Source organism: Colias eurytheme, chromosome 20 (genome assembly GCF_061535395.1).
Source record: "Colias eurytheme isolate Ceu_HAF_F1 chromosome 20, ilColEury1 Martin Lab GWU primary, whole genome shotgun sequence".
NCBI classification, from domain to species: domain Eukaryota; kingdom Metazoa; phylum Arthropoda; class Insecta; order Lepidoptera; family Pieridae; genus Colias; species Colias eurytheme.
Genome location: NC_142999.1, coordinates 2,028,367 through 2,053,683, shown reverse-complemented (window position 1 = coordinate 2,053,683; position 25,317 = coordinate 2,028,367). Strand labels below are relative to the sequence as shown.

Here is a 25,317-nt window from a genome sequence, read left to right as displayed (position 1 = left end):
GGATCACCTCGATTAAAATGTCAAAAGTCAAACATATCAAACATTCATGTGTCAAAACAAATCGCAAATGCTGAAGAATCGGCGTCTGTGCTAAATTGTTTTATTTTTAATCTTAAATAAATCCCGTAAATAAAACACCTAACTGTACATATATATTTCTATATTTACTTAAAAGATTGTGACCAGAATGTCTTCCTTGCAAAAAAGTATTATGAAAAGCAAACTCCCTCCAAGAGTGCCACGAACCTCAGGCGTATCCAAGTAAGATATTTTTTTAAATTTAATTTGATTTCTAAATTGAGTTATATTATTTTCTAAGTACATTCATGTCTATGTATTTTGTTAGTTGATAGTATTATTCCACAATGATCTAAGAGTTATCTCAACTAAATTTCCAATCATACATTATTCATTTTAATGTAACAGCTTTTGAAAGGGAGAGAATATATTTACTTTTCAATAATTTCAAATGTTTACGTGAATTCAATTTATTGTGTTTCATCAATCAACATTATTCATTTTAGACACAAAGAATATTATCAAACATTTTTCTAATAGTTCATAATTCTATAAAAAAATGCAAATATCTTACTGATGATGATAACTGTAGGTAAGTATGTGTATTGCGTAAACAATAATAGATTAACATACAATATTGTGATAAAGGCATCTTCTTATCTGCAAAGCAAACAATTAAAAGGGCTATATTGATTTCAACAGAATATAGTATTATAGTACTACATATTTCTAGGTTGGCACCGTTCGGCGCGTCCCGAAAGCGCGACTACACACCAGTATCATGGAAGCAGTTCTTTGAGAAGTGTGTAGATCTCGAGACTGATGGAGGCACCTTCCGAGTCTACCTTTCACCGGAACCTGATCATCCGCAGAGGCCGAGGATTGTGACGCTGCATGGCGGTGGTTATTCTGGTCTCAGCTGGGCTTGTTTTACAGTAGGTATAGCTTTTAGAGCTTATTATTAAGGCAACAGTATTTTATAGCGATTATTTATCAGCTCCTATTTGTTTTCAATGATTTAATGAAGTAAGAAATTCATTCTGATTATGCCTTGTTATTATATTGTCTAATAAAAATGTATTTTATAATAGTTTAATAGAGATAAGTTTGTTTAAAGAACAAAAAACTTACAAAATAAATTTAAACAAGTTATACTTTGCTTTTTAATACCCTAAATAAAGAAGTTTTGATCTTGGTACTTGGTATTGGTACTAACACTAGAGCGAAAAAGTAACTAAAACAAAACTTATTACTTTAACTATAAATTTGAAGCCAATTGAAAACATTCAATACAGTGCTCTTTATTCGCGGGTAATAGGTTCCGTAAATATGCTGTGAATAAGGAATGGTAATTTGTATGGGGTTATAGGGGATACGTTCCTAGGTGACGAAATTAATAAGCAAATACATAAGGAAATCAGTTTAATTGAAGTTTTTTATATATATTTATTAATTACCATTTAATTAGGTATTATCATCAGGTTTAGACAATGGCTTGGCACTTTTTACTTGATTTCCTCCTTTTTTTTACGACATCATAAATTCTTAGTTGTAGATCAGGCGTTTACTAGGGATAGCGAATGATTTTTATTTAGGTAAATACATATATGTATGCAGCAATTTGATCCGCGCATAAAGAATTTAATGTCGCGAACATAGGAATTAAGTCGCATTTTTTTCATCCGCGAATAGTGAAACCGAATGAATGAATGAAAGAAGCGCGAATAAGGAGCTTTTACTGTATTACCAAAATATATTTTTTTCTTGCAGGAAGAAATAACAAACATGGTGCACTGCCAGGTTGTATCTATAGATGTGAGAGGTCACGGAGAAACGCAGGCCAAAAACCCTGACGATTTGAGCATTGATACTCTTATAAAGTAAGAGATTTTGTTTATTTAACACATACATAAATTTATTTAATTATACTGACTAATTGACTGACCGGTTGGCTTGGTTGGTAGTGGCCCTGCCTTCCAAGCCAGAGGTTGTAGGTTCGATTCCCACCCGGGGCAAATATTTGTGTGATGAACATAGATGTTTGCTCTGTGTCTGGGTGTTAATTATCTATATAAGTATTTATTTAAAAAATTATGTATGTTTATCAGCCATCCGGTTTCCATAACACAAGCGAAAGCTTAGTATGGGATCAGATTGTGCCGTGTGTGAAAATTGTCCTGAAATATTTATTTATTATTTATTTATACTAGCTTCGCTGCGCGGTTTCACATGCATGGCTCTGCTCCTGTTGGTCTTAGCATGATAAAAAATAGCCTATAGTCTTCCTCGATGAATGGGCTATCTAAACACCAAAAAAAAATTTCAAATCGGACCAGAAGTTCCTGAGATTAGCGCGTTCAAACAAACTCTTCAGCTTTGTAATATTAAGTATCTATTTATTTAAGCGCAAATCAATGCAATTTTATGCAAGGCAATTTTTTATCTTCAGAGAGTGATCAATAATTTTTAATACAGGACAATGGACTATTAATGTTTAGTTATTCATTGAAACTGAATCAATTACATTATTTTTTTAATTGAGAATCTACATCAATAGACTTTTTTTATTTATATTGCGATTTTTATATTTAGGGTATAAAATATGAAATACTCGCTTACGAAGTGTGTGTGTAAAGTCCCGTGTCCCCGTAGTGGGGTAAGGGGCAGATGCATTATGCATACATCTGTTTCACTGATCGATTTTCTTTAGGGACAAGTAGGTGATCAGCCTTCTGTATCCTACCATCCGAGACATTTTTTTTTCTTCTTTTCCACCGGGAATCGAATCCGGGACCCCTCGGTTCTACGCTCACGCGTCAACCACTTTACCAAGGAGGCGGTCGCTTACGAAGCGTAAATATTTAATGCGCTCGGCGTATACGTCCGGCGATGTCAATCGGAAGTTTCACACCGTGTTACACATTACATTTATTATTACATTATATCTTTTGTAAGTAAGCAAAACTCATACATATCACTACATAGTATAAAACAAAGTCGCTCTCCCTGTCCCTATGTCCCTATGTCCCTATGTCCCTTTGTACGCTTAAATCTTTGAAACTACGCTACGGATTTTGACGCGGTTTTTTTTAATAGATAGAGTGATTCAAGAGGAAGGTTTATATGTATAATAACATCCATTAAATAGTGGAGAAGTACTGTTATTTTTGAGGTTTCTAATGTGATGTCGTAAAAAATTACATTTTTTCCGCTTACATTGCAAACGCAGGCTGAACCCTACGAGTTTTATCAAAATAATGTACTAAGTATTATACACATTGAAAAGGTCTACAGAAAAGTCCGCGATGGTATATGTCTATCTCTTATGGATAACCCACAATAACTTTTTTTTGTCATTTACTTTTTACGACAAATAATGGCTAATTTTCGATGCGATTTTAACTAATACAGCATTAATCCTTAACCAATTAAATACCTTGAATACATTGTTCATTTAATATAGATCTATATGGCCCTTTACACCGTATGATTTAAGTGAATATTTTCGAAGATATTACCTACAGATTTAAAAATTGCGGGACGTAGCGTTTGCGGCGGTGCGTCTTTCCAAACTATACAAGGCCAGTACGCAACGGTGTGAAACTAATCACGTATAGTTTGGAAATAACTTTTTTACAAAGTTCTTCCAATCTATACTACAGCAGTACGCAAATACTCGCGTATACTTTGTAGTGAAGTAAGTAAGAATAGCGCTCCAAAATATACAGCGCCAGTACGCATGCGGACTAATCGTGTATGTTTCGGAGTAAGCGCGGCGTCTTTCCATTGCTCGCGTTTATATTATTGTATTGCTGTTTTGAAATCTATTATTAAAATGCATGTGTATTGTGTATGTAATGTTGCGTACTGATCGTATATTTTTTGTATCGAGGATGCTTGTGTCTTCGTTCCCGACGACGACTTAACAGAAACTGCACGACTTACAATTTGGCAATAGTGCTAAAATGTAAGAATCTAATAAGTCCAGAAGAAGACGGTTGCGAGGTGACGGAGCCCCTATGCTTCCTATTTTTGTGTAGTTAAAAAAACCACGAACCTAACCTAACCCATAGGTAGGTAACCCTTATATCTGTTACCTATTTATTTTTCTAAGCTTACCTAATAATATTTTTATTAAATATTTTACTGAATCAATCAAGAAGAATAAAAGTAGATAGATATAGCTGTACAAGTCTTTGATTGCATTATATTTATTATTTCGCTCAAGCGTAAGTGGTGTAGTAGCTATATTTAGTTATATACATATTTTGCGTACTGATCGTGTATAGTTTGGAACAAAGAAGTAAGCATCCGCGTTACAAAGTATACACGATCAGTACGCAAAATTCGTGTATATATTGTAATAACAAACTTAAAAACAGTATTACAAAGTATACACGAGCAGTTTCCTATGGTTGCGTTCTGGCTATGTATAGTTTGGAAATACGCTGCGGCGGTACCGGCCGGCCGCCCGGCTATCGGGCGAGTCGAGCGGGCCGCTATGTTTTTTATTTTATACGTATATGTACAACGTTCACAGTTTTTCTGTAGTGTATTTTGTATCAGCATTGCACCCGTGCGAAGCCGGGGCGGGTCGCTAGTATCTTATATATAAAATTCTCGTGTCACAATGTTAGTCTGCATACTCCTCCGAAACGGGTGGACCGATTCTCATGAAATTTTCTGTGCATATCGGGTAAGTCTGAGAATCGGCCAACATCTATTTTTCATATGTACCACGGGCGAAGCCGGGGCGGACCGCTAGTGTATATATAAAATTCTCGTGTCACAATGATAGTCTGCATACTCCTCCGAAACGGGTGGACCGATTCTCATGAAATTTTCTGTGCATATCGGGTAAGTCTGAGAATCGGCCAACATCTATTTTTCATATGTACCACGGGCGAAGCCGGGGCGGACCGCTAGTATGTATATAAATGTACTTTTGCAAGCATTAAAAAAACAATAACCTAACAGTATTAATAAATTGTTTACATTTCATTATAAACCTCATTATAAAAAGTTACCATTTTTAACCGACTTCAAAAAAAAGGAGGAGGTTATCAATTCGGCCGGTATGTTTTTTTTTTTTTTTTTTTTTTATGTATGTACACCGATTACTCCGTGGTTTCTGAACCGATTTACGTGATTCTTTTTTTGTTCGATGCGGGATGGTGTCGAATTGGTCCCATAAAAATTTTATTCGGATAGGCCCAGTAGTTTTTATTTTATGAGCATTTTTGTCTGTATTTGTAAATGTTGCAAGTGCAAGTTTGAAGTCGGTTGTTTTTAACGCAGTTATTGACTTGTGCACATAATATCTTGATATTTTATTTATATAGCATCCAAAAGCTTTTTATAAATATAATGATGTTATTTTTCCATTCTTTTAAAATGTACCTATATGTAACTAGCCCGTAAATATGTACATATTTACGTTTTCTCTACATAAGAACCATCCTTGTACTTCAAGGAATATAATAAAAAAAGAATTATTAAAATCAATCCACCCGTTCACACGTGATGCCGTGACAACGCGAAACGGGTTTCATTTTTATATATAACTAGCTTACCACCCACGGCTTCGCCCGCGCAGTCAAAGAAACACCCGCATAGTTCCCGTTCCCGTGGGATTTCCGGGATTGCGTCATTTTACCGGGATAAAAAGTAGCCTATGTCCGCGGATATCAAAATATCTCCATACCAAATTTCATGAAAATTGGTTCAGTAGTTTAGGCGTGATTGAGTAACAGACAGACAGACAGAGTTACTTTCGCATTTATAATATGTACTAGCTATTCCCCGCGGTTTCACCCGCATTGCTCCGCTCCTGTTGGTCTTAGCATGATGATATATAGCCTATAGTCTTCCTCGATGAAAGGGCTATCTAAACACCGAAATAATTTTTCAAATCGGAACAGTACTTCCTGAGATTACCGCGTTAAAACAAACAAATTCTTCAGCTTTATAATATTAGTATAGATATCTCGATATGTTAGTTAGCTTTCAAAAGCTTTTTATAAATACATATAATGATGTTATTTTTCCATTCTTTATAAATTTGCACGTAATAACTTGTTACAGAGACGTTGAACAAATCCTACATAAACTGTATGGTGAAGACGAGTTGCCCCCTCTAGTGCTCCTCGGGCACTCCATGGGCGGCGCCATCGCCGTGAGGGCGGCGCACCTGCCCGCACTGGAGCCCTACATACAGGGTGTAGCGGTTATCGATGTTGTTGAGGGTATGGGATTCAATTTTATTGAAGTGAAACTTCTTTATGGGGAAAAAAATTTATAATTTATAATTTTGGAAAAAAATTTAGTGTAACATTTTTTCGTTACTCGTGACATTTTTCCGTTACGCGCCATCTTTTTGTTTTCGCTACTACGTGTGATTCGACGTATTTATGTAAAGTTGCATACAGTAAATTATTTTTTGAAAAATAAGGTCATAAAGAAGTTTCACTTCTTACGTGTGTATACGTGTGTATACACGCACACATTTTTTTTATTTTTTAAGTGAAACTTCTTTAGGCACGTTGAGAAACAAAATTTCAAGGTCGCGTCATGGCAATACCGTCATGTCATGGAATAAGGCGACGATTTTGGTATCTTTGAATCTTGCCAAAGAAGTTTCACTTCTGACACGTGTGCTCGTCACACGCTCTTTTTATGTTAAATTTCTGAATAATGGATGTTAGGTAAATTTATTTGTAGATAATGATTTAATAACTGTAATCTGAATTGTATTCGTTTTTATGTAATCTGAAAGAATATAAATGATTCAATCGTTGAATAGATAACATGTCTAATTATCACAATAATCAGAGACTTCATCATGCAAATTAATATGAATAATAAAATATTTTTTAATGAAATTATTACTAATTTGCTATTCGCCCCAGTTCTGCCCGATCCGTTCTTTTAGCAAGATTTTCAGTTTAGACATAATTTGTCTAATTTGGTATAATCATTTAATATAGTAGTATAATAATTTGGTTAGTTTAGTCAGGGCCGATTTTTCAATTTTTGGTAAAACTTATTCGTCGAATAATGTATAAAACAACCATTTTAAAAACGTACTCTAATTGCCCGTATTTGACAGTTATCAGAATACTTTATTGGACGGATAAGTTTTATCCAAGCATTGAAAAATCGGCCCTTAGTTAAGTTATGCGCGTACAAACATTCCGGCGATTTTTAAGCTATTGCATAGCTTCTATCGCGGGCCTTGAGCGCGGGGACCGATTCGAGAAATTCCGTAACGAAAAAACCTCACGCTCCCCACGGGGACGGGCGCGGAGGTGTGGCTTGAAGGCATAGCATGCAATAGCTTTACCGCGGCAGTCCCCGAGTGACACACGTCTTTTTTTATTTATTGACGTGATAACGTTTTTAAAATCGATTTAGTCGGGTGGCATGTTCAGAAACTTGTGTCACACCAAAACCTCACGAGCGCGATTGCAGGTATAACGAGAGAGAGACGGACCAATCTCCCGTCTCATCTCGAGCGCTGCCACCAATAAGACGTTATCACGTAAACATCTCGATCGTAAACCTACTTTACAAACAACCAATTTTTTTAGATATAATATGTATTATCATATTAACATTGCAGGTACTGCTATGGACGCTCTTGCGAGCATGCAGAGCTTCTTGCGCGGAAGGCCGACGCATTTCAAGAGCATAGAGCATGCTATAGAGTGGTGGTATGTATTCAATAATATTTACATAAATCATTTCTTATACAACATGAAAAAACAGTTTTGTCTATAAAAAATATTTTTTTCTATCTCGGAAAATAGCCTTTAAATAGTAATAATTATACAAACAATAACTGAATGATAGTATTTTTATGAAGAAGGAATTAATTTCACCCTTAACACTGATTCATTAGCTACACTATGCACATCTAGTAAAAAAAAAAACATTATTTTTTGCATTTTTTGATTATATAAAAAAATAATAATTTTTTTTCAACAGTGTGAGGAGTGGACAAGTAAGGAATGTTGACTCTGCGCGAGTGTCTATGCCCAGTCAAATTGTCAAGTAAGTTTATATTAAAATGTGTCTATTCGAACTTTATTGAACACAAAAAAGGAAATAATGTTCACATAAAATGATTAATATGCTATGCAAAAATTTTATTGAAATATGAAAATGCATTTTGTTCTAGGCTTATTAAAATTCTTTTATTACTTTTTATCGTTTTCCCGAAGAATATGGCAAATTTAAAAAAGAAAAGTTAAAATATCCAATATTTTTGAAACTAATACGTAGATTTCGGCTAGGTAATGTTTTTTTTTTACTCCAAAATGAGCTATACTTTGATTTTGGTTCAACCCGCTATTTTGAAAATTTTTATATTTTCATTTCAAAAAACTCATTATGAATAGTGTAATATTAAAATATAATACAGCCTCCTGAAACACAGCGAAAGCTATATTGATTATTGGGAGTCTGGGGTCTATATATTGATGTAAGGAACCTTGTTCAATAAATGATTTTTTTTAAATAAATTAATAACAAATTCCCAGCTGCACCACAAACCAGCTAGCCATCAACGAGGTGGAGTCCTACACTTGCGAGTCCGATGACGGCGAGATTCCTCTCACCCGCGGGGATGTCATCCTCGAGGAGAGCGAAGGGGATGGGGATGGGGAGGGGAACGGGGATGGGGAGGGGGATGGGTTCACTAAACCCACGCCGGTGGTTACTAACGGGGCAATGAGGTAGGTTTTGTTGTTCGTGAAAATTTGTGTTTTTTTTTGTTGTAAAAAAAAGGATCTTTTGGTTGAATTTTTGTTTAGTGTTTTTTTTTAATAAAAAAAACATTTACTTAAAATTTTTTCAGGATGTTTTTTATTTAATGCGAACAAGAATTAATAAATTTTGTAACCTATACTTAATAAAATATATTTTTTTATGAACTTTTTTTGAATGTCGAAACCAAAATATTTTACAATTTCCTCTCGAAAATTTCCGCACTGTATGAGCGTGTTAGCTGATAATACCGTTGGCTAAGTTTTACCGTCACGTCTTAGATATTAGTTTGTTATATACAAACGCTAATACATGCTTATACAGGGTGTCCCACCGTTGGTATTCTAAGCTCAATGGAGGTTATAGTTTTGCATACGCTGAGTCCGTTAAAAAATATTTACAAAATTACAAATGCATTTTTTTTTTCAAATATAGACGTGACGGTAAAACTTAGCCAACAGTATTATCGTGTTAGCTGATAATACTGTTGGCTAAGTTTTACCGTTCATACAGTGTGGAAATTTTCTAGCAGAAATTGTAAAATATATTGTTTTCAACATTCAGAAAATGTTCTTGAAAAAATTAAGTATAGTATTAATTTATTAAGTATAGGTTACACAATTTATTAATTTTTGACGTGACAACGTCTTATAATTCGATATAGCCGGCTGCACGCACGAAAAAACATGACTCATGCGACGTTACCTCGCTCTGAGGCGTTCCATGTAGGCTTGAAGTGCAAGCGAGAGCGCGGAACGAGCGACAAAGAAGCACAATCGGACGTTGTCACGTTCAACTATCGTCAGTAAACCGACTTTACAGATAACCAATTTTTTAGCCAATAATACCGTGTGGCAGGCATTGAGATAATATTACTACGTATGGAAGAGACACCACGAACAAAATCTGTGCGCCATTTTTTTGCTCTAAGTTTTAAAAATTATTATCTAGTTAGGTACATACCGGTAAAAGTTATTCCTTTGCACTTTTCCGTATTATTTGTGCAATATCGTAACACACACGAAGGCATATTTGATGCGTTTTACTTTAAAACGAATAAAAAATGAGCGTGCAGTTAAGCCATATGGCTTATGTTGAGCGGAACATAAGTGATGTAGGCGGTGTCGTCTCCATATGTGTATCTCAATGGTTTCTAGACAGTTTACGCCGAGAATTGAACTGATTGGTGCATTCATATTATGATCGATCACAATTACGAACCTTGGCTATTGACGTATTCTTATTCATGGCCTAAACTGTTTGTAAATAAGAGGTCACAATATTAGTCCGGGATACATCGCCCATTTTTGCAAGTGATTACTATCAAGCTAATTTTTTGTGAGTAGCTTTATTTTGATGAGATGCCCAATAATTTCATGTACGAAACTCTCGATTGTGGTAGCTTACAGAGGTAACAAGGATAAAAATTTTTGATTTGACGGTTCTCAAATATTTATTACGCAATTTGTAGGACAATATGTCTGTTGAATTAAATAAGTATTAAATAAGTGAAAATAAAAAATCTGCTGGTTAGTAATCATTTATGATGACTTCGTTATCGATACACATTGGAAAGGGGGACTCTTTGATCAAACCATACATTTTGTAGGACAAATATTTTTTTCGAATAATTTAGATAATTATCTTGAGATTGAACAAAAAAAAACATTCAGTTAGTAATTAATATTTGAGAACCATCAAATCAAAATATTTTATCCTTGTTTCCTCTGTTAGCTACCACAATCGAGAGTTTCGTACATGAAATTATTGGGCATCTCATCAAAATAAAGCTACTCACGAAAAATTAGCTTGATAGTAATCACTTGCAAAAATGGGCGATGAATCCCGGACTATATGGCCCTGGGTGAAAATTTTACACGTTTATATAAGCGTGTGTTAGCCAATAATACGGTGTTAGGTACCGCTGGCGCGTGGACCTGTCGCGCACGGAGCAGCACTGGGCGGGCTGGTTCAGCGGGCTGAGCGCCGCCTTCCTGTGCGCGCGCGCGCCGCGCCTGCTGCTGCTGGCCTCCGTGGACGGGCTCGACAGGGACCTCACCGTGGGGCAGATGCAGGGTTTGTTTGAAAATGTAGTAAATAAATGTGTGCGTGAACTAGTACACACGTAAGAAGTGAAACTTCTTTATGACCTTATTTTTCAAAAAATAATTTACTATCTACATCTACACTAATATTATGAAGAGGAAAACTTTGTACGTTTGTTTGTTTGATTGTAATAAATAGGCTCATAAATTACTGGACCGATTTTAAAAATTCTTTCACCATTCGAAAGCTACATTATCCACGAGTAATATAGGCTATATATTATCACGCTAAGACCAACAGGAGCAGAGCCACGCGGGTGAAACCGCGCGACACAGCTTGTATACAATATTACAGAAATACGTTAATCTAACACGCTCGTCGCTTCGCTCCTCGCTACCTATTTAAATATTTACACCAGCCGCTGCTGCAACTCGCTCGTGCGGTAGTTCAAAAGTTAACCTAAGATGCTCTTCGCTTTGCTCCTCGCTACCTATTTGAATATTTACGCCGGCCACTGCCGCGACTCGCTCGCTTCGCTCGCTCCGCTCGTGCGGTAGTTCAAAAGACCAAGGGAGACGCCAAAAAATTCGAGTTATAGAGTTTTCAACTTATAAAGAATTTCGACTTAGGCGGATTTTTATTGGACATAAAGAGTTTGAGGTTTATTCTTATAAATTTTGAATTCACAAAATCATAATTGAATACCAATCAAGCAAACACGTGTTTACGTGAGTCATAGATTTATTATCGTATACTCCTAAAATGTTTTCTAAGAAACAATAGTGTACTTACATTGTCGGCAAGTTCTTAAAGGCGGTAACTTATTTTTATTCGAACAATAGGGGTAATAAATTCCTAATGATCAAGTTGTAAAGGTTTTAAAATAAAAAAAGATGGCGCGTAACGCAAAAACGTTACACTAAATTTTTGTCCAACCCCGATAAATAAGTTTTACTTCAAATATTTTCCCTAATTGTTGGAGGGTGACCTGGACCAATTTAATAGAAACTGGTCTACCATAGCACAAGATCGTCTTTCATGGAAGCGCCTTAGGCCTTCCCAATCCTTATCTTGCCCAGATTGGGAATACAACAGACTAATATAATACAATAATTGTTATAAGAATTGTTTCTGCATACTAATTAATCATAATTTTCTAATTTACAGGCAAATTTCAAATGCAGGTGCTGACGCGTTGTGGTCACGCTGTACACGAGGATTCGCCCGCTGAGGTAAGAAAAATAAAACTTATTCATACATGTTACGTTTCAAATTAAATATAATGATCTTTGAAAAATGAAAATATTTTTCACTTTCTCTGGAAATAAAATAAAATAAGAATTGGTTCATGATTGCATTTATTTGTTAGACATAACTTTTGATTTAATATTTTTGTGAATGAATATGTAGTTGTCAATATAGTTGTCACTATTTCCTGACAAAACATGTTTAGTTGTCGAAAACTATAAAATGCCGCTTTCCTTTGAATCGTGGCGCATTCGTACGAATCGTGCCTACGGGCTCGGATGTTGTTTATACGTCGTATAAACTACCCTCACTTTGCTAATAGTCGTTGACTTGCTGCGATTTGTTATCAACTACCTACATCAATTAGGCAGTTGTGTAGAATCGCAGTACATTCTTATTACATTCAAACTAATATTTAACTCGGCCTCGCGTGTAATTTCTTATATATATTTTTTTTTTCAATATACGTTGAGAACACATAAAATAATAAAGTTTTATCTTGATTAGAATTTTTGTTCATATTTTGTTTTTTTTTTTTAAATAATATTACTATTCATCAGGTAAGCCGTGTACTAGCGTCCTTCCTGCTACGTCACCGTCTCACATCGCCGACGGAAAATGGCGAAAACATGCAACTCTCTTCGGCGCCCGGTTGTTAAATGTACTTGCTTTATTTGATTGGACTTGAAAAATAACAAAAAATGGGGATCAATGTATTTTGAAAAAAAAATGGGAATCAACTTATTTTCGGGATACGATTCGATGTTTGTACTTACTTTTACTTTGGATTAGAAAATATTTTCAAAAAGTTGAAGCAAACTGATTTTGTAAATTTTTAGTGATTTTTTGTTTGTTGAAATCAAATATTATTTTCGATGAAGAGAGTAAAGAAAAATTTCACAACAATTTATGAAATTGTTAAACCAATGTTTAAGAGTTAAACCAATGTGTAATTCTAAATTGTACTCTTTTTTTCAGTTTTACAATGTCTATATTTTGAGCGTTATTTTATAAGTTCAATCAAACGGTGATAAAAATGTAAATAATCTACATAACTATTTCAGATGCTAATAGATTTATTAAATAGAATTTTGTGACGTCAAGACTGCTATAAAAATTAGTGTTTTTAACCAGTCAGGTCTCATTTTCTGTTCCTTCTTAAATTTTACTTATAGATATTTAAAATATAAAAATAACTGTTTTTAGTACTTATTCGATTAGATTCAGTATTTTCATAAGCTATCTGTTTAACATTTAGATAGTTAAATTTCTTATTTACTTATGTAATAAATAAATGATCACAAGTTATTTTATATTTAATTTTTCATTCAAATATGTGTAATGATTCTATGACATTCTATGACTAAAATTATTAATTATCTTCCATAATATTTGTAAAATTTAGTATTTAACGCTGTTTTAAGTGACTTATGTGATTATGAAAAAAAAACTGGTTCGTGACTATAACCGTGTTATGGATTTATAATAATATCCAAATATAATTAAAAACACAAACATTTAAAAAAGGTGCGAATAACATTATATTATGTATGCGTGAAAAATACAAAAAAAGACGTGTGGCACTCGGGGACTGCCGCGGTAAAGCTATTGCAAACTAAACCACACCTCCGCGCCCGTCCCCGTGGGGAGCGTGAGGTTTTTCGTTACGCAATTTCTGGATTCGGTCCCCGCGCTCAAGGCCCGCGATAGAAGCTATGCAATAGCTTAAAAACAGTCACTATAAATTCAATATTTCAGAAAGAGCTTTTTAAATTCAATTAGCTTTTAGTCTCGAAATAATTAAGTTTATCTTTTTAAGTGAACCTTCTTTAGACGCGTTGAAAGTAAAATTTCAACGTCGCATCATGGCAATACTGTCACGTCATACATTAAGGTGAGGATTTTTGTATCTTGCCAATGAAGTTTCACTTCTGACACGTGTGCTCGTACACACGCTCTTTTTTAATTCCTAAGTTTATTTTTTTTTATTTCCGTCCGGGCTTAGTTTCATTTTGCTATAAACTATGCGTGCTTATAAATACTATAGTTTTACTTAATATCCTATAGAGGCGCTATTAACATTATTTATATCTATAAATCTTCAAAATTATAATTCTCAATGAATATTTGTAATATCTATAAATCTCGGTAGTTGATTTCTGTAGGTTTTTGCATTTACAATTATGTCGCAGGTAACAGATTAAATCAACCATTTTATTTGAATAATATCTAGCCATATCGTTAAAAAGCCAAATAATCGACTCCCTAAAAAGAGCCTAGGCTGTTAATAAAACGGCTGACATGACAACTTGCCTGCGACATAACATACAAAAAACTTACGATTATTGTAATATCAAAAAATAGATAATTTTGTCAAACAATGTATCCGATATTAAAGTGAAACTTTTATTACATCGTCTCAAACTTTTTGGTCTGTGTAGCGCATGTGGCGTGTATCGCGACTGCCGAGATACCTACTCGGCAGCCGACCGTCACGCGACATGCGCTACACAAAGCAGTGTTCGGAACCGTTCGAACAGTTTCACTTTTACCTTGGTTTTATAAAACCACACAACATTTTTTTTAATTATAAATTATGTTGGATTATCTTAAATATTTTGATTTAACTTGGAAGATGGTGAATTTAATTTATTTAAGTTATTAAATAAGTACAGTGGAATTAGAAAATTATTTATGTAAGAAATGTTGTGAATAAAGTAATTGTGGAACAATTCTGTTTTATTTATTTACCTTATTATTCCTTATCTACATACAATTTTTATTTGTAAAATGTTATACAATTTCCTTATGTATAGATTACGATTAGCGACTGTGGGTTCGATCCCCACTACTTGAAAAAATGTTTATAATATTTAGTTATGTGTTACTAGTTTTTCGCCAGCGAAAACAAAGGAAAACCGGCATAGTTCCCGTTCCCATGGGGTTTCGGAGTTAAAACTATCCTAAGTGTTGATCCAAGTTGCTCTGTGTGTGCCAAATTGCATGAAAATCGGTTCTGCAGTTTTTTTTTATTTTAAAGGAGTAGCAAAGAAATTAACAAAAACACGCAACTTTTGCATTTATAATATAAGTAGGATAATAAAACATTTTTCATATAAAAAATGAGTGCAGATGGAAACGTCTAATAGAGCAAAAGTGTATTTAGTTCTCAGCAAAAAACAGAAATAAATTCCCGACCGTTACTCCAATACTGATCATGAACTAAAATATTGACCAGTCAGCATTTTTCGTTGTCTGATAAAAATTTAAATAACGTGACGAGATGGTGTCGTCTGATCGAGCAGTCAGTTTTTTGCATTTTTACAAACAAGTAAAAAATACAGATCAGTGGATCATTAAGCAATAATTATTTATATCGCCCCTGCATCCCTGCACTAAGAAAAGAAATATTCGCCGAACATTACTTAGCACTAGATGGCTGATATCTTTTACAGGTTACCCTCTATATATGCAAACCGTCAATTGGTAAACCTATATACAGGTACCACCACCTAAATGAATTTAGCTCTAAGGTTAGGTTAAGTATTTGATTGAATAAACGAATTGGAATTTCTATACTTGCGCGCTTCTTGCGCGTGTATGCACATGTATATTTACATTGTACACCCCTTTAAAAATAATACATTGGTTATTGATTGTTAAAAGCAGTGATTTGATTTGTTTTTTGTGTTTGATAGACAACAAATGTATTCACAGCTTAACACTGGTAGAATCGGGCCGAATACAAAATGTTTATTCTCTCTCACCAATATAAAACAGCATAATATATTATGATCTATGGATGATGAATTAATATTTAGTATTCGTCCCGATTATTTTATATTTTGTGTTTGTTTTAAATTGTAAAGGAGTGTTCTATAGGCACATACACAAACTTACGAAACATCGCACTTCTCTAGATAAAGTAACCAACTGATGTTTGCAACTCCATGTCCAACGTTATTGCATATTTTGCCGTTTTTTAATTATCTATTAAACATGTTCGCCCCGGCTACGGCTCGGTAGTGAATTTTTCAAAATTATAAGGATAAAACTAGGTAACCTCATTATTAGTTCTATGCCGTTCTTGAGTTTTAGTGTACCTAACATGACTTTCTTTTACATAAGATTTTGCACTTTGATGTGATGTGAGCCTTCATCGAGAGAAAAATTAGTAATGTAGAAATATGGGTGAATAAAAAAACAACAATAATCTCAAACAATTTATTTCACAAAAGCTAATAATCACAATATTAATAAATAACAAATCACTTTTAATAAGTAGGTGAACGACTAGTTACATTTAACTATGATGGTTAAACCAGTCAATTTTACTTATAAATTTATGACAATACTGTAACTGCACACAACCCAACACAATTAAAATTATTTATATAGTGTATTGGAGTAAGTTTCAAGTCAGTTTTTACTTCATCGATTATAACATAAGTATAATTAATATAACGATATTATTATAATTTTATTTTATAACCAAAATTAGCACATTATAGTTTGTAGAAACCATATTAATTTTAGGATAACCCCAATACACTTTATTACGTTCTTACATTTTATATGTGAAATTAAAAACATCACAAAAAATCTCTATAGTTATAAAATCAAGTTATTTATTCACTTATACATACTAGGTAATGACTTGACAAGAATTGGCTTATAAAATTATTTATAGATATTAATATTAAATACATTGAAGACACTAGTAAAAAAATTACTAAAACATTTCACAAATTGTGTCATTTCATTATTATTAGTATTATATTCTGAATTAAGTACAAAATTACATTAAAATAAATAAAATATCGCCAGCAATATAAAATTAATAGTTAAATTATTAAATAATCAACATATTACATGAAAACACAACACACAACTAAACAATTAAAATCTCACTCAAAACAACCTTTGTTATAGAAAAATACTAATGAAAACTGGTTATTTTATAACTTTAGTATAGAGAGAAATGGTATTTAGCATACAAATATACAACATCAAAATTTGATTTGATATTATTTAATAACAAAATTGTCTATTTTGTATTTGTATTAGTCCATTGAAAAGTTACATTTGGGGTTGCGTTTTTTAGAGGACGCAATTTTATTTTTTGACGTGTATGTTTATCAGATAAATAGTTTAAGATATATATCATAAAAAAAATTTCAACCGCTATTTTCAAGATGGCGGCCGTGGAACAAGGGTGGCGACCCCACAAACTTGGTTTTAGCTTCACACTGACCCCCCCTAAAAATTGCGTCCTCTAAAAAATGCAAGGTTAGGCCTAAAAATGTAACATTTCAATGGACTATATTATGTATAAAAGACAAATTTGCAATAAATACCTACTTAGAAATTATCAAATGCTATGATTACAGAGTCAATTTGATTTACTTATAAGATTTGAATAGGAAGTGATTACAATATAAGCATAATAATATGTTTCAATAAAAATCCTTTACTGTTAAATTCAAAACTAACTAGTTACATTTAAAAAGAATTATTTCAAAAATAATTCGCGGCGATAAACTGAGATCTTTCTATGGCTATAATTTTATTATATGTTTTCTTTGGCAAGTTTAGGACCGAAACTTATAAAAATCAATAAATTATTTATTAGATGGTAGAAAATATAAATAAATTAATACTTATGTCTTATGTGTATTCAATACACTTCGAGACTAATAGAGTAATGTAAAATTAATTAAGGCAATTATTTAGCGTATATTATAATATTTTCTGAGCAAAAAATAGTTTGGTATTAAATAGCATAACGTAAAAAGTATAAAATATATTAAAAAAATCACATGATTTTCAATGCTTTTAAGTGTTAAATGTCATTATGACAGATCACGCATATGCAAGTATGGTTTAGTTTTTCTGTCAAATTAAATTAAATTATATGTATTTAGCATTAAATGCTTATAATAAATTTAAAACCTATAAATTAGTCGCAAGTGTATTTGATTAAAATGCTTGTATTTGATAATGGTTCACAAAATCAAATACAGTTCTGAATTTGAAAAATAACTAATAAACATCAAATTTTTACAAATACATTTGGTGATTTTATATCCCTCTATAAGCTTAATACAAAATGCAGTAAGTTATTATTATATATTAATATTTAAAATGTAAAGTACAATTTAGATTAAGTAGAATATTTGTGCATGAATTAGTAGAGCATTTAAGAAATCTCTAGGACAGAGAAAATAATGGAGTGGACGATCGTAAAATGAACAATTTTGATACTTATAACATTTTCATTGGTAACAGTAACTTATAATTACAACAGGTCTAAGTCATGAAAAACTTAGCTATAAAGTTTCATCCAATAAATAATAATAAAGTAAACATTATAATTAATTTTTAATCGTTTAATTTTTGTCATTTTCTAAGACTTTTGTTCAAGAGTCTCACGTATCTGACCCTTATTCCAATACATACATCAAATCTTAATATCTGTCTACTCCATTATTTTCTCTGTTCTTAACAAAATATTGAAATTTAAACGGAACTCTTCATTTCTTGTTTCACACAGGACTTGAACGCTTCCCAGCCTTCGTTCTTCGCGTATGACTGAAAATTAAAAGAAATAAATAAATTTTTAAACTGCAATAATTAACAAGTATAATCTTAATACTATTTTAAAGGCGAAAGTTTGTAAGTATGGATGTATGGATGTATGGATGTTTGTTACTCTTTCACGTAAAAACTACTGAACCGATTACAATGAAATTTAGCACACATATAGAGGGTAACTTGGATTAACACATTGGATAGGTTTTATCCCGGAAATCCCACGGGAACGGGAACTATGCGGGTTTTCCTTTGAAAACGCGGGCGAAGCCGCAGGCGGAAATCTAGTAATTAATAGGTTCATACAGTAACTATGGAGGACTAGCCGTCTGAACGACTACATAAATATAGATGCAATTTGTTAGAGAGATAGGTAGACTAGTTAAGAATAAAATATAGGTTAGTTTTTATCTGGTTACCACCACAAATGAAGTTTATTGTGTATGAAAGTCTCTGTACAATGGCAGAACGAATAGACTGCTTTTGATAAAATTTCCCGGATCCATCTTCTTCATAATTATTTTTCATATACATAATTTCATTCAACGACACTCACTTTTGTTATTTTTTTTTGTCTGGTTGGCTGACATTTTTTAGAAAATAATAATGAACCTAGTTCCTTTTATTAATTAATTTCTAGCCTTAATTAAATTCTAGCTTAATAAATACCTTAAACCCTCTATGCAGTCTGTCCTTCATAATAGCGATAAACTCCTTATAACTGAGCAGCCCATCGCCATCTGCATCAAAGATGGCGAACACTGTGCTCACGAGATGCTCCGATTGAGATATACCGGTGCATATCTTAACTGCACGGTGGAATTCATCTGAAAATAGACATTTAATTAAATAGCAACTTAATTTGACATGGACTTTATTTACATTCTTTATTTACATGCTTAATGTGTGTGTAAAAGATAAAAATAGCGTTATAAATTAACAAATAAGCCGCGAAAGGGCATGCAAATTGTGTTAGCTATCTGCTGTCAGCTTTAACCCTTGTATTTGCTTATATTCCATCCTTATAATTTCGGTAAGATATTTTTGACTATGTACATCTATACTATAATATTATAAATCAAATTATATAAAAATTCTGCGTGAAATTGTAGTACATATATATAACAAATCAGAATATAATTTCTAGTTCCAATGCTATTAGCTTTTTGACGTAATCTTCTTCTCTTTTATATATAAAAATGAATGGCAAAATGTGTTGGTAAGCGCATAATTCGAGAACGGCTGAACCGATTTCGATAATTCTTTTTTTATTATATTCCTTGAAGTACGAGGTTAGTTCTTATGTCGAGAAAACGTAAATATGTACCACGGGCGAAGCCACGGCGGACCGCTAGTTTATAATATAAATTACGTCAAAAATATATTCATGTAGGCTATAATGGATGGGTGTAAAATCAATAAAGGACTACAATATTAGAAAAATTGGTTTCGAAATATTTATTTTTAAATAAACAACAGAACAAGATACGAAATACTTGTATATGGTACAAAAAACTCCCAACTCAAAGTTGGTTTTATTTTATACATGAACTTTTTCCATACATTTCGATGTACTGGAAAAATCTAGAACCTTCTAGAACATTCCCAAACACTCACCCTTCGATATCGGATGATCAGCCAGCGTATACATACGCATAGCTATGGTAAAGTCCTCCAAATTGTTCAAAAACTGGCAGAAAGTCTTGAACTCGTGGAAGGAAATGCCTCTTCCATACTTCACTCGGTCTAAAAGTCGGTCTAAATACATGTCATATTCATCTGTGTCTAGATACGTGTATCGTAGGAGGATCTTCGCAAAATCTACTTCGGATATCGTTTCGTGGCCTGGAATTGGAATATGTTGCTTTTAGAATGATTATTTAAAGAAAAGTAGGTAGAAGGTAATCAGTTTGGTTTTGTAGAAATTGTGGTATAACCCATTGACCACCGAGCGGCCCGATCGGGCCGCGACACAATAGATTTTCTATTGTGTCTGTGATTCCGGGACTGAGGGATTAAAGCAAGATATGGTTGACTTTGTATAGATAAGTGAAGTCCCATGGGGCAGATGCATTTTTTGTTTCTTCGTCTCCACTGGGGATCGAACCCAGGACCGGTTCTACGCTCACGTGTCAACCACTGCACCAAGGAGGCGGTCAAATTATAAAAAAAAGAACTAAAATATACACTTCGCTACTGTAAAGTGGACAAGTCTTATAAAATTGTGAGTACATGGTTGCAGAAAATCTAAAAAGAAGTCGTTAACAGTTTTGCCAACACTGCTGGTTAATTTAAATAAGAAAAAAAATATTTGTTTTATAAACAGAATACACACACTTAGCATATTACTTATAGCTTAAGTACTGATATTTTTTTTCTAGACACATACCTTTAGAAAACTCATGGAATTCCAGCTCCAGTACTTCAGTCTGTAGGTTCTCCATGAACTGCCGGAAACCTTCGAACTTCAGGTCACTGTTACCCTTCTTGCCGAAGAAATGTACCTGAAGCGTTTATTGAAATATTCGTTTATATTATAAAAAAATATAATGTAATGATGCTACTAAAGCCTAAAAAAAAAGAAGAGTTTTTAGAACTTCTAACAAAGTAGTAGGTACTGTATTCTTTAATGTTAAAGATGTCGACGAACTATATCGCTAACATAGGTACTGAAATTGCAAAATTTGTTTATTTTAAACGTCGAACATTATCTAGTTTAACTGATTCGACTATAAAGGCTTTGTCAGACAGGACGCGTACTTAGCGCGCGTCAGAGCGTTAAGTTGACGCCGCGATATGACGCTAAGATGTGTTCTACTACCATCGTAGAATACCGTCAAACAGAGCGCCGGCGCTAGCAGTACGCAACGCTCTGTCGCGGCGTTAGGACGCTTTAACGTCGGGTGTTGTATTTTTTTACAAATTTTATTTTAGCGTCGGAGTTAATAGGCGTAAAATAATAATAAAATACTGCATAATGACCGAAAATTTGATAGAATTGGTTAGAAAATATCCATGCTTATATAATACGAAGGATAGTTCATATAAACTATAAAGATATATCAATGAAGGCAAAATTGTGGGCACAAATCGGAGAAGAAATTAATGAAACTGGTAAGTAAAAAATTCTTCCGACTCCGGAGTTAATATCGCTGTACCTTGTTTTGTTCGTAAGTAATAATTATGTAAACAACATGCAGCTTTAATAATATCAATTGCTGTGTCCTAACGCGCGCTAAAGCGTTCTGTTTGACGAAGCCTCGCGCGACGTTAAAACAGGACGCTGTAGCGCTACTACGCAGCGCTAAAATACGCGTCCTATCTGACAAAGCCTTAACAGTTCAATTAACTGAAACTCCTCAACACTCCACCAACGTTCAATTTATCAGAAAAACATGAGACATGATAAAATTAACCCTTTAATTATATCCTTACGTCGTCTACAAAGTCTACATTACCTGCAGCATAGTATCCACATTGTGCCTCCTTTGCAGACCTTGATCATCATATGCGTCTGGTATTTCTTTGCCCCCCGGAACCTCTTCGGCCATACCTCGCTTGTCGCGCCACGCGAAACTGAATATCTTCTCCATCTAGAATATGTGCATCGTGTATAATATGGGTTTATTACTTATGTTTAATCGGTAAAAAATATATTTTAACTGTAGATTTCGTATTTTTTATTTTTTTTTATTTTTAGGGTAGATAGAAGTTAGAGTTTATAAAGGAAAATATTGTATTATTTTAGATATGGCTTACAGTTTTGAATACCAAATATTGTATATAGATATAGATCGGCCTATTCTTTTTGTAATTCTAGGTTTTTTATAAGCATATTGCATAAAGTTAAAATATTAAAATATATATGTACATTTTTAGACATAAAATTATTTAAATAGGTACAGATTAATATTAGTTGTTTAATGATTTTTGTATTGTAATTTTAGTTGAAGCTTTATTTAGTGTGTTATTTTAAGTAGCTTTTTAAATGATTTTGTTATATGATGTAAAAAAACTTATGAAAATATGTTAAGAAATTATATTAGAGTATTATGTAAATAGTAATAAATATCGAAGATAAAACTCGAACAAATAACAAGAATAAAATACACAGAGAAGTTAAAAAATAGAGAAAGAATGTTGAAAAACCCATCACAGATAACTTACCAATATCTGTCATCTTAATACTATTATAAAGGCGAAAGTTTGTATGGATGTATGGATGTATGGATGTTTGTTACTCTTTCACGTAAAAACTTCTGAACCGATTACAATGAAATTTAGCACACATATAAAGGGTAACTTGGATTAACACATAGGATAGGTTTTATCCCGGAAATCCCACGGGAACGGGAACTATGCGGGTTTTCCTTTGAAAACGCGGGCGAAGCCGCGGGCGGAAATCTAGTAATAAATATGTTACCTATAAAAAATAATGCAAAAAATTCGGCTTCATGTTTTTTTTTTAATATATTAAGTACATTTTAAAATTTGTAAACATGTATTATATTGAAAGTAAATTTAAAGTATGAAGAAAATGTACGGGCAATAAACAATAATTTAACACTTATTTTCTACACTTACAACACTCCTAAAACTCACACTTAAAACTAAACCAAAAACTTAATCTAAACATGATTAAAATACACCACAGACAATTAATTTGATTAATAACACAACCACAAATAAAGCTCGACAAACACAGCAAGCGTATATGGCAACAATGCATAAATATTTTGAAGTGAAACTTCTTTAGGCGCGTAGTAAAATTACAAGGTCGCGTCATGGCAATTACGTCATGGAGTAAAGCGACAATTTTGATATCTTCGAATCTTGCCAAATAAGTTTCACTTCTGACACGTGTGCTCAGTACACACGCTCTTTTTTATATGGCAACACTTACAACTGACGGTTTAGGTTTGTCCTCGCCTTGATTGATCCGGTTCTTGAGCGAACTCGTCGATACTAAGGAAAGCAGCTACGTAGGCACATATATCATATATTAATATACATATATATAGTACAGGGGTAGATAAAGATTTTTTTTAAATATAAAGTCAAACTTATATATTGGGAAACCCATTGAAAAGTAAACCAAGCTCTTAAGAAGAGTGTTTAGAAAAACTTGCCAACAGAAAAATAATAATTTAACATAGAAGAAAGTCATAAAATAGCAACATATATTATAAAAAGCATATTTTATTTTCACTGGCAACATTATCATCTGTCTGTTAGACCAATGGCCGAATAAATTAGGGTTGCCAGTTGCTAGATTTTTTAAACGAAGTTTTCGAAGCGTTGTTAACACCTGTTAAGAGCAGTAAGTGATGCTGAATTTGTTGTGTTAGATACAATTTAAATTATCATGGATCGACTTTTTTAATACCTTTTATAAATTGATGCTAATAGCTACAAAGATAAATCTCTATTCCAGAATTTTAGGTTAAATCCACTGCTAAGACAAAAATATTTTACGGTGGTTTATTGAAGAGGATTTCCCTTAAAGAATTTTAAGAAATATCTAAATAATTTAATATATTTTTGTAGTAGATATCGAAAATTTTGTGCTTATGGAGTTCAATGTCCAAATAAGGCTCTGCTAAGCCTTTCTAATGTTTCTTATAAATAACAGATGACATTACTGTTTCAAATTCCAATTATAGCAACAAATACACCACAAAGAAAAAAGGTGAAATAGCCTATCCTACTAATATTAAATGCGAAAGTTTGTGAGGATGGAGCACGAAAAAACCACTAGACGGATTTTTATGTACCTTTACCATAGCTTATTTTATGTACCTTTACCATCAGAATAAGACATGACCTAAAGAAAGTACATGAATTTGCACGTACAAAACTCCCTAACATTTATTTATAAAACTAGCTAACCGCCCGCGGCTTCGCCCGCTTTGTCTTAAACTTAATAAATTATATACTAAAACCTTCCTCTTGAATCACTCTATCTATTAAAAAAAACCGCATCAAAATCTGTTACGTAGTTTTAAAGATTTAAACATACAGAGGGACATAGGGACAGAGAAAGCGACTTTGTTTTATACTACGTAGTGATTACCCTCCACCAGAACAAAAACCGATCCACGACAACCACATATCGAACTCACAGCCCGCTCCGTGTGCTTGTCCAGATCTTTCCGCTCCTTTATTGAACCGCCGAGAAGACGCTGTATCTAATCATGCGAAATTAAATAAAATAATACGAAGGTGTGATCCCCGCCTTAATGAGTGTTAAGGGTAGGGCTGTCAAGCGATGTCTTTTAAAGTGAATAATTTTTGAACAGATTTTTGTTAAAATTATAAACTTTTTTAATTCAAACTCATTTTTTATAAATGGTAACTTTAACAAGCATGTGTAGAGTATTTTTCTACTATTATCGATGTTGTTACTTTAAATATCGATGTACAACCAAGTAAATTATGTATTATGTATCCATTAAGTATTTTAATAGACGTACCTAGTTTACATTAAAAATATTCACTTTAACAATTATAGAAGATTGAAGAAAGACTTTTATAGTGTTCCCAAAGTACCTATGATTACAGAGTAAGAGGAAGATTTAAAAGGAAAAATGAATTTTTAGTTTGATTATAATATATAGATATAAATGATTATAAGTCTGTCTTCACCTC

General features: G+C 33.1%; 3 protein-coding genes across 3 annotated transcripts in view; 2 read left to right on the top strand and 1 right to left on the bottom strand.

The window, feature by feature from the left end:
- l(3)73Ah (polycomb group ring finger 3-like lethal (3) 73Ah) overlaps nt 1-14,478 on the top strand; it is an 80,497-nt gene extending 66,019 nt beyond the window's left edge. Inside the window, exon 6 of the transcript XR_016457882.1 lies at nt 13,735-14,478. The gene's annotated coding sequence lies outside the window, so the exon portion shown is untranslated. The remainder of the gene's footprint in view (nt 1-13,734) is intronic.
- Nucleotides 43-13,009, top strand: LOC149899491 (protein phosphatase methylesterase 1). The gene is made up of 10 exons (XM_090113728.1): nt 43-261; nt 752-953; nt 1,789-1,898; nt 6,103-6,263; nt 7,640-7,730; nt 8,005-8,070; nt 8,559-8,753; nt 10,703-10,860; nt 11,998-12,062; nt 12,639-13,009. Exons 1-10 carry the CDS (start codon nt 188-190, stop codon nt 12,735-12,737), a joined length of 1,221 nt encoding a protein of 406 aa, XP_089969854.1. The 5' UTR covers nt 43-187; the 3' UTR covers nt 12,738-13,009.
- Nucleotides 14,479-17,986: 3,508 nt separating the features above from the next.
- Nucleotides 17,987-25,317, bottom strand: part of MICU3 (Mitochondrial calcium uptake 3) — a 91,695-nt gene continuing 84,364 nt past the window's right edge. The window contains exons 6-12 of the mRNA XM_090113640.1: nt 24,792-24,857; nt 23,573-23,647; nt 22,128-22,262; nt 21,059-21,173; nt 20,287-20,514; nt 19,339-19,496; nt 17,987-18,669 (exon numbers count right to left, since the gene is read on the bottom strand). Of these exons, the coding sequence (XP_089969766.1) occupies nt 18,598-18,669; nt 19,339-19,496; nt 20,287-20,514; nt 21,059-21,173; nt 22,128-22,262; nt 23,573-23,647; nt 24,792-24,857 (849 nt within the window). The 3' untranslated portion in view covers nt 17,987-18,597. The remainder of the gene's footprint in view (nt 18,670-19,338; nt 19,497-20,286; nt 20,515-21,058; nt 21,174-22,127; nt 22,263-23,572; nt 23,648-24,791; nt 24,858-25,317) is intronic.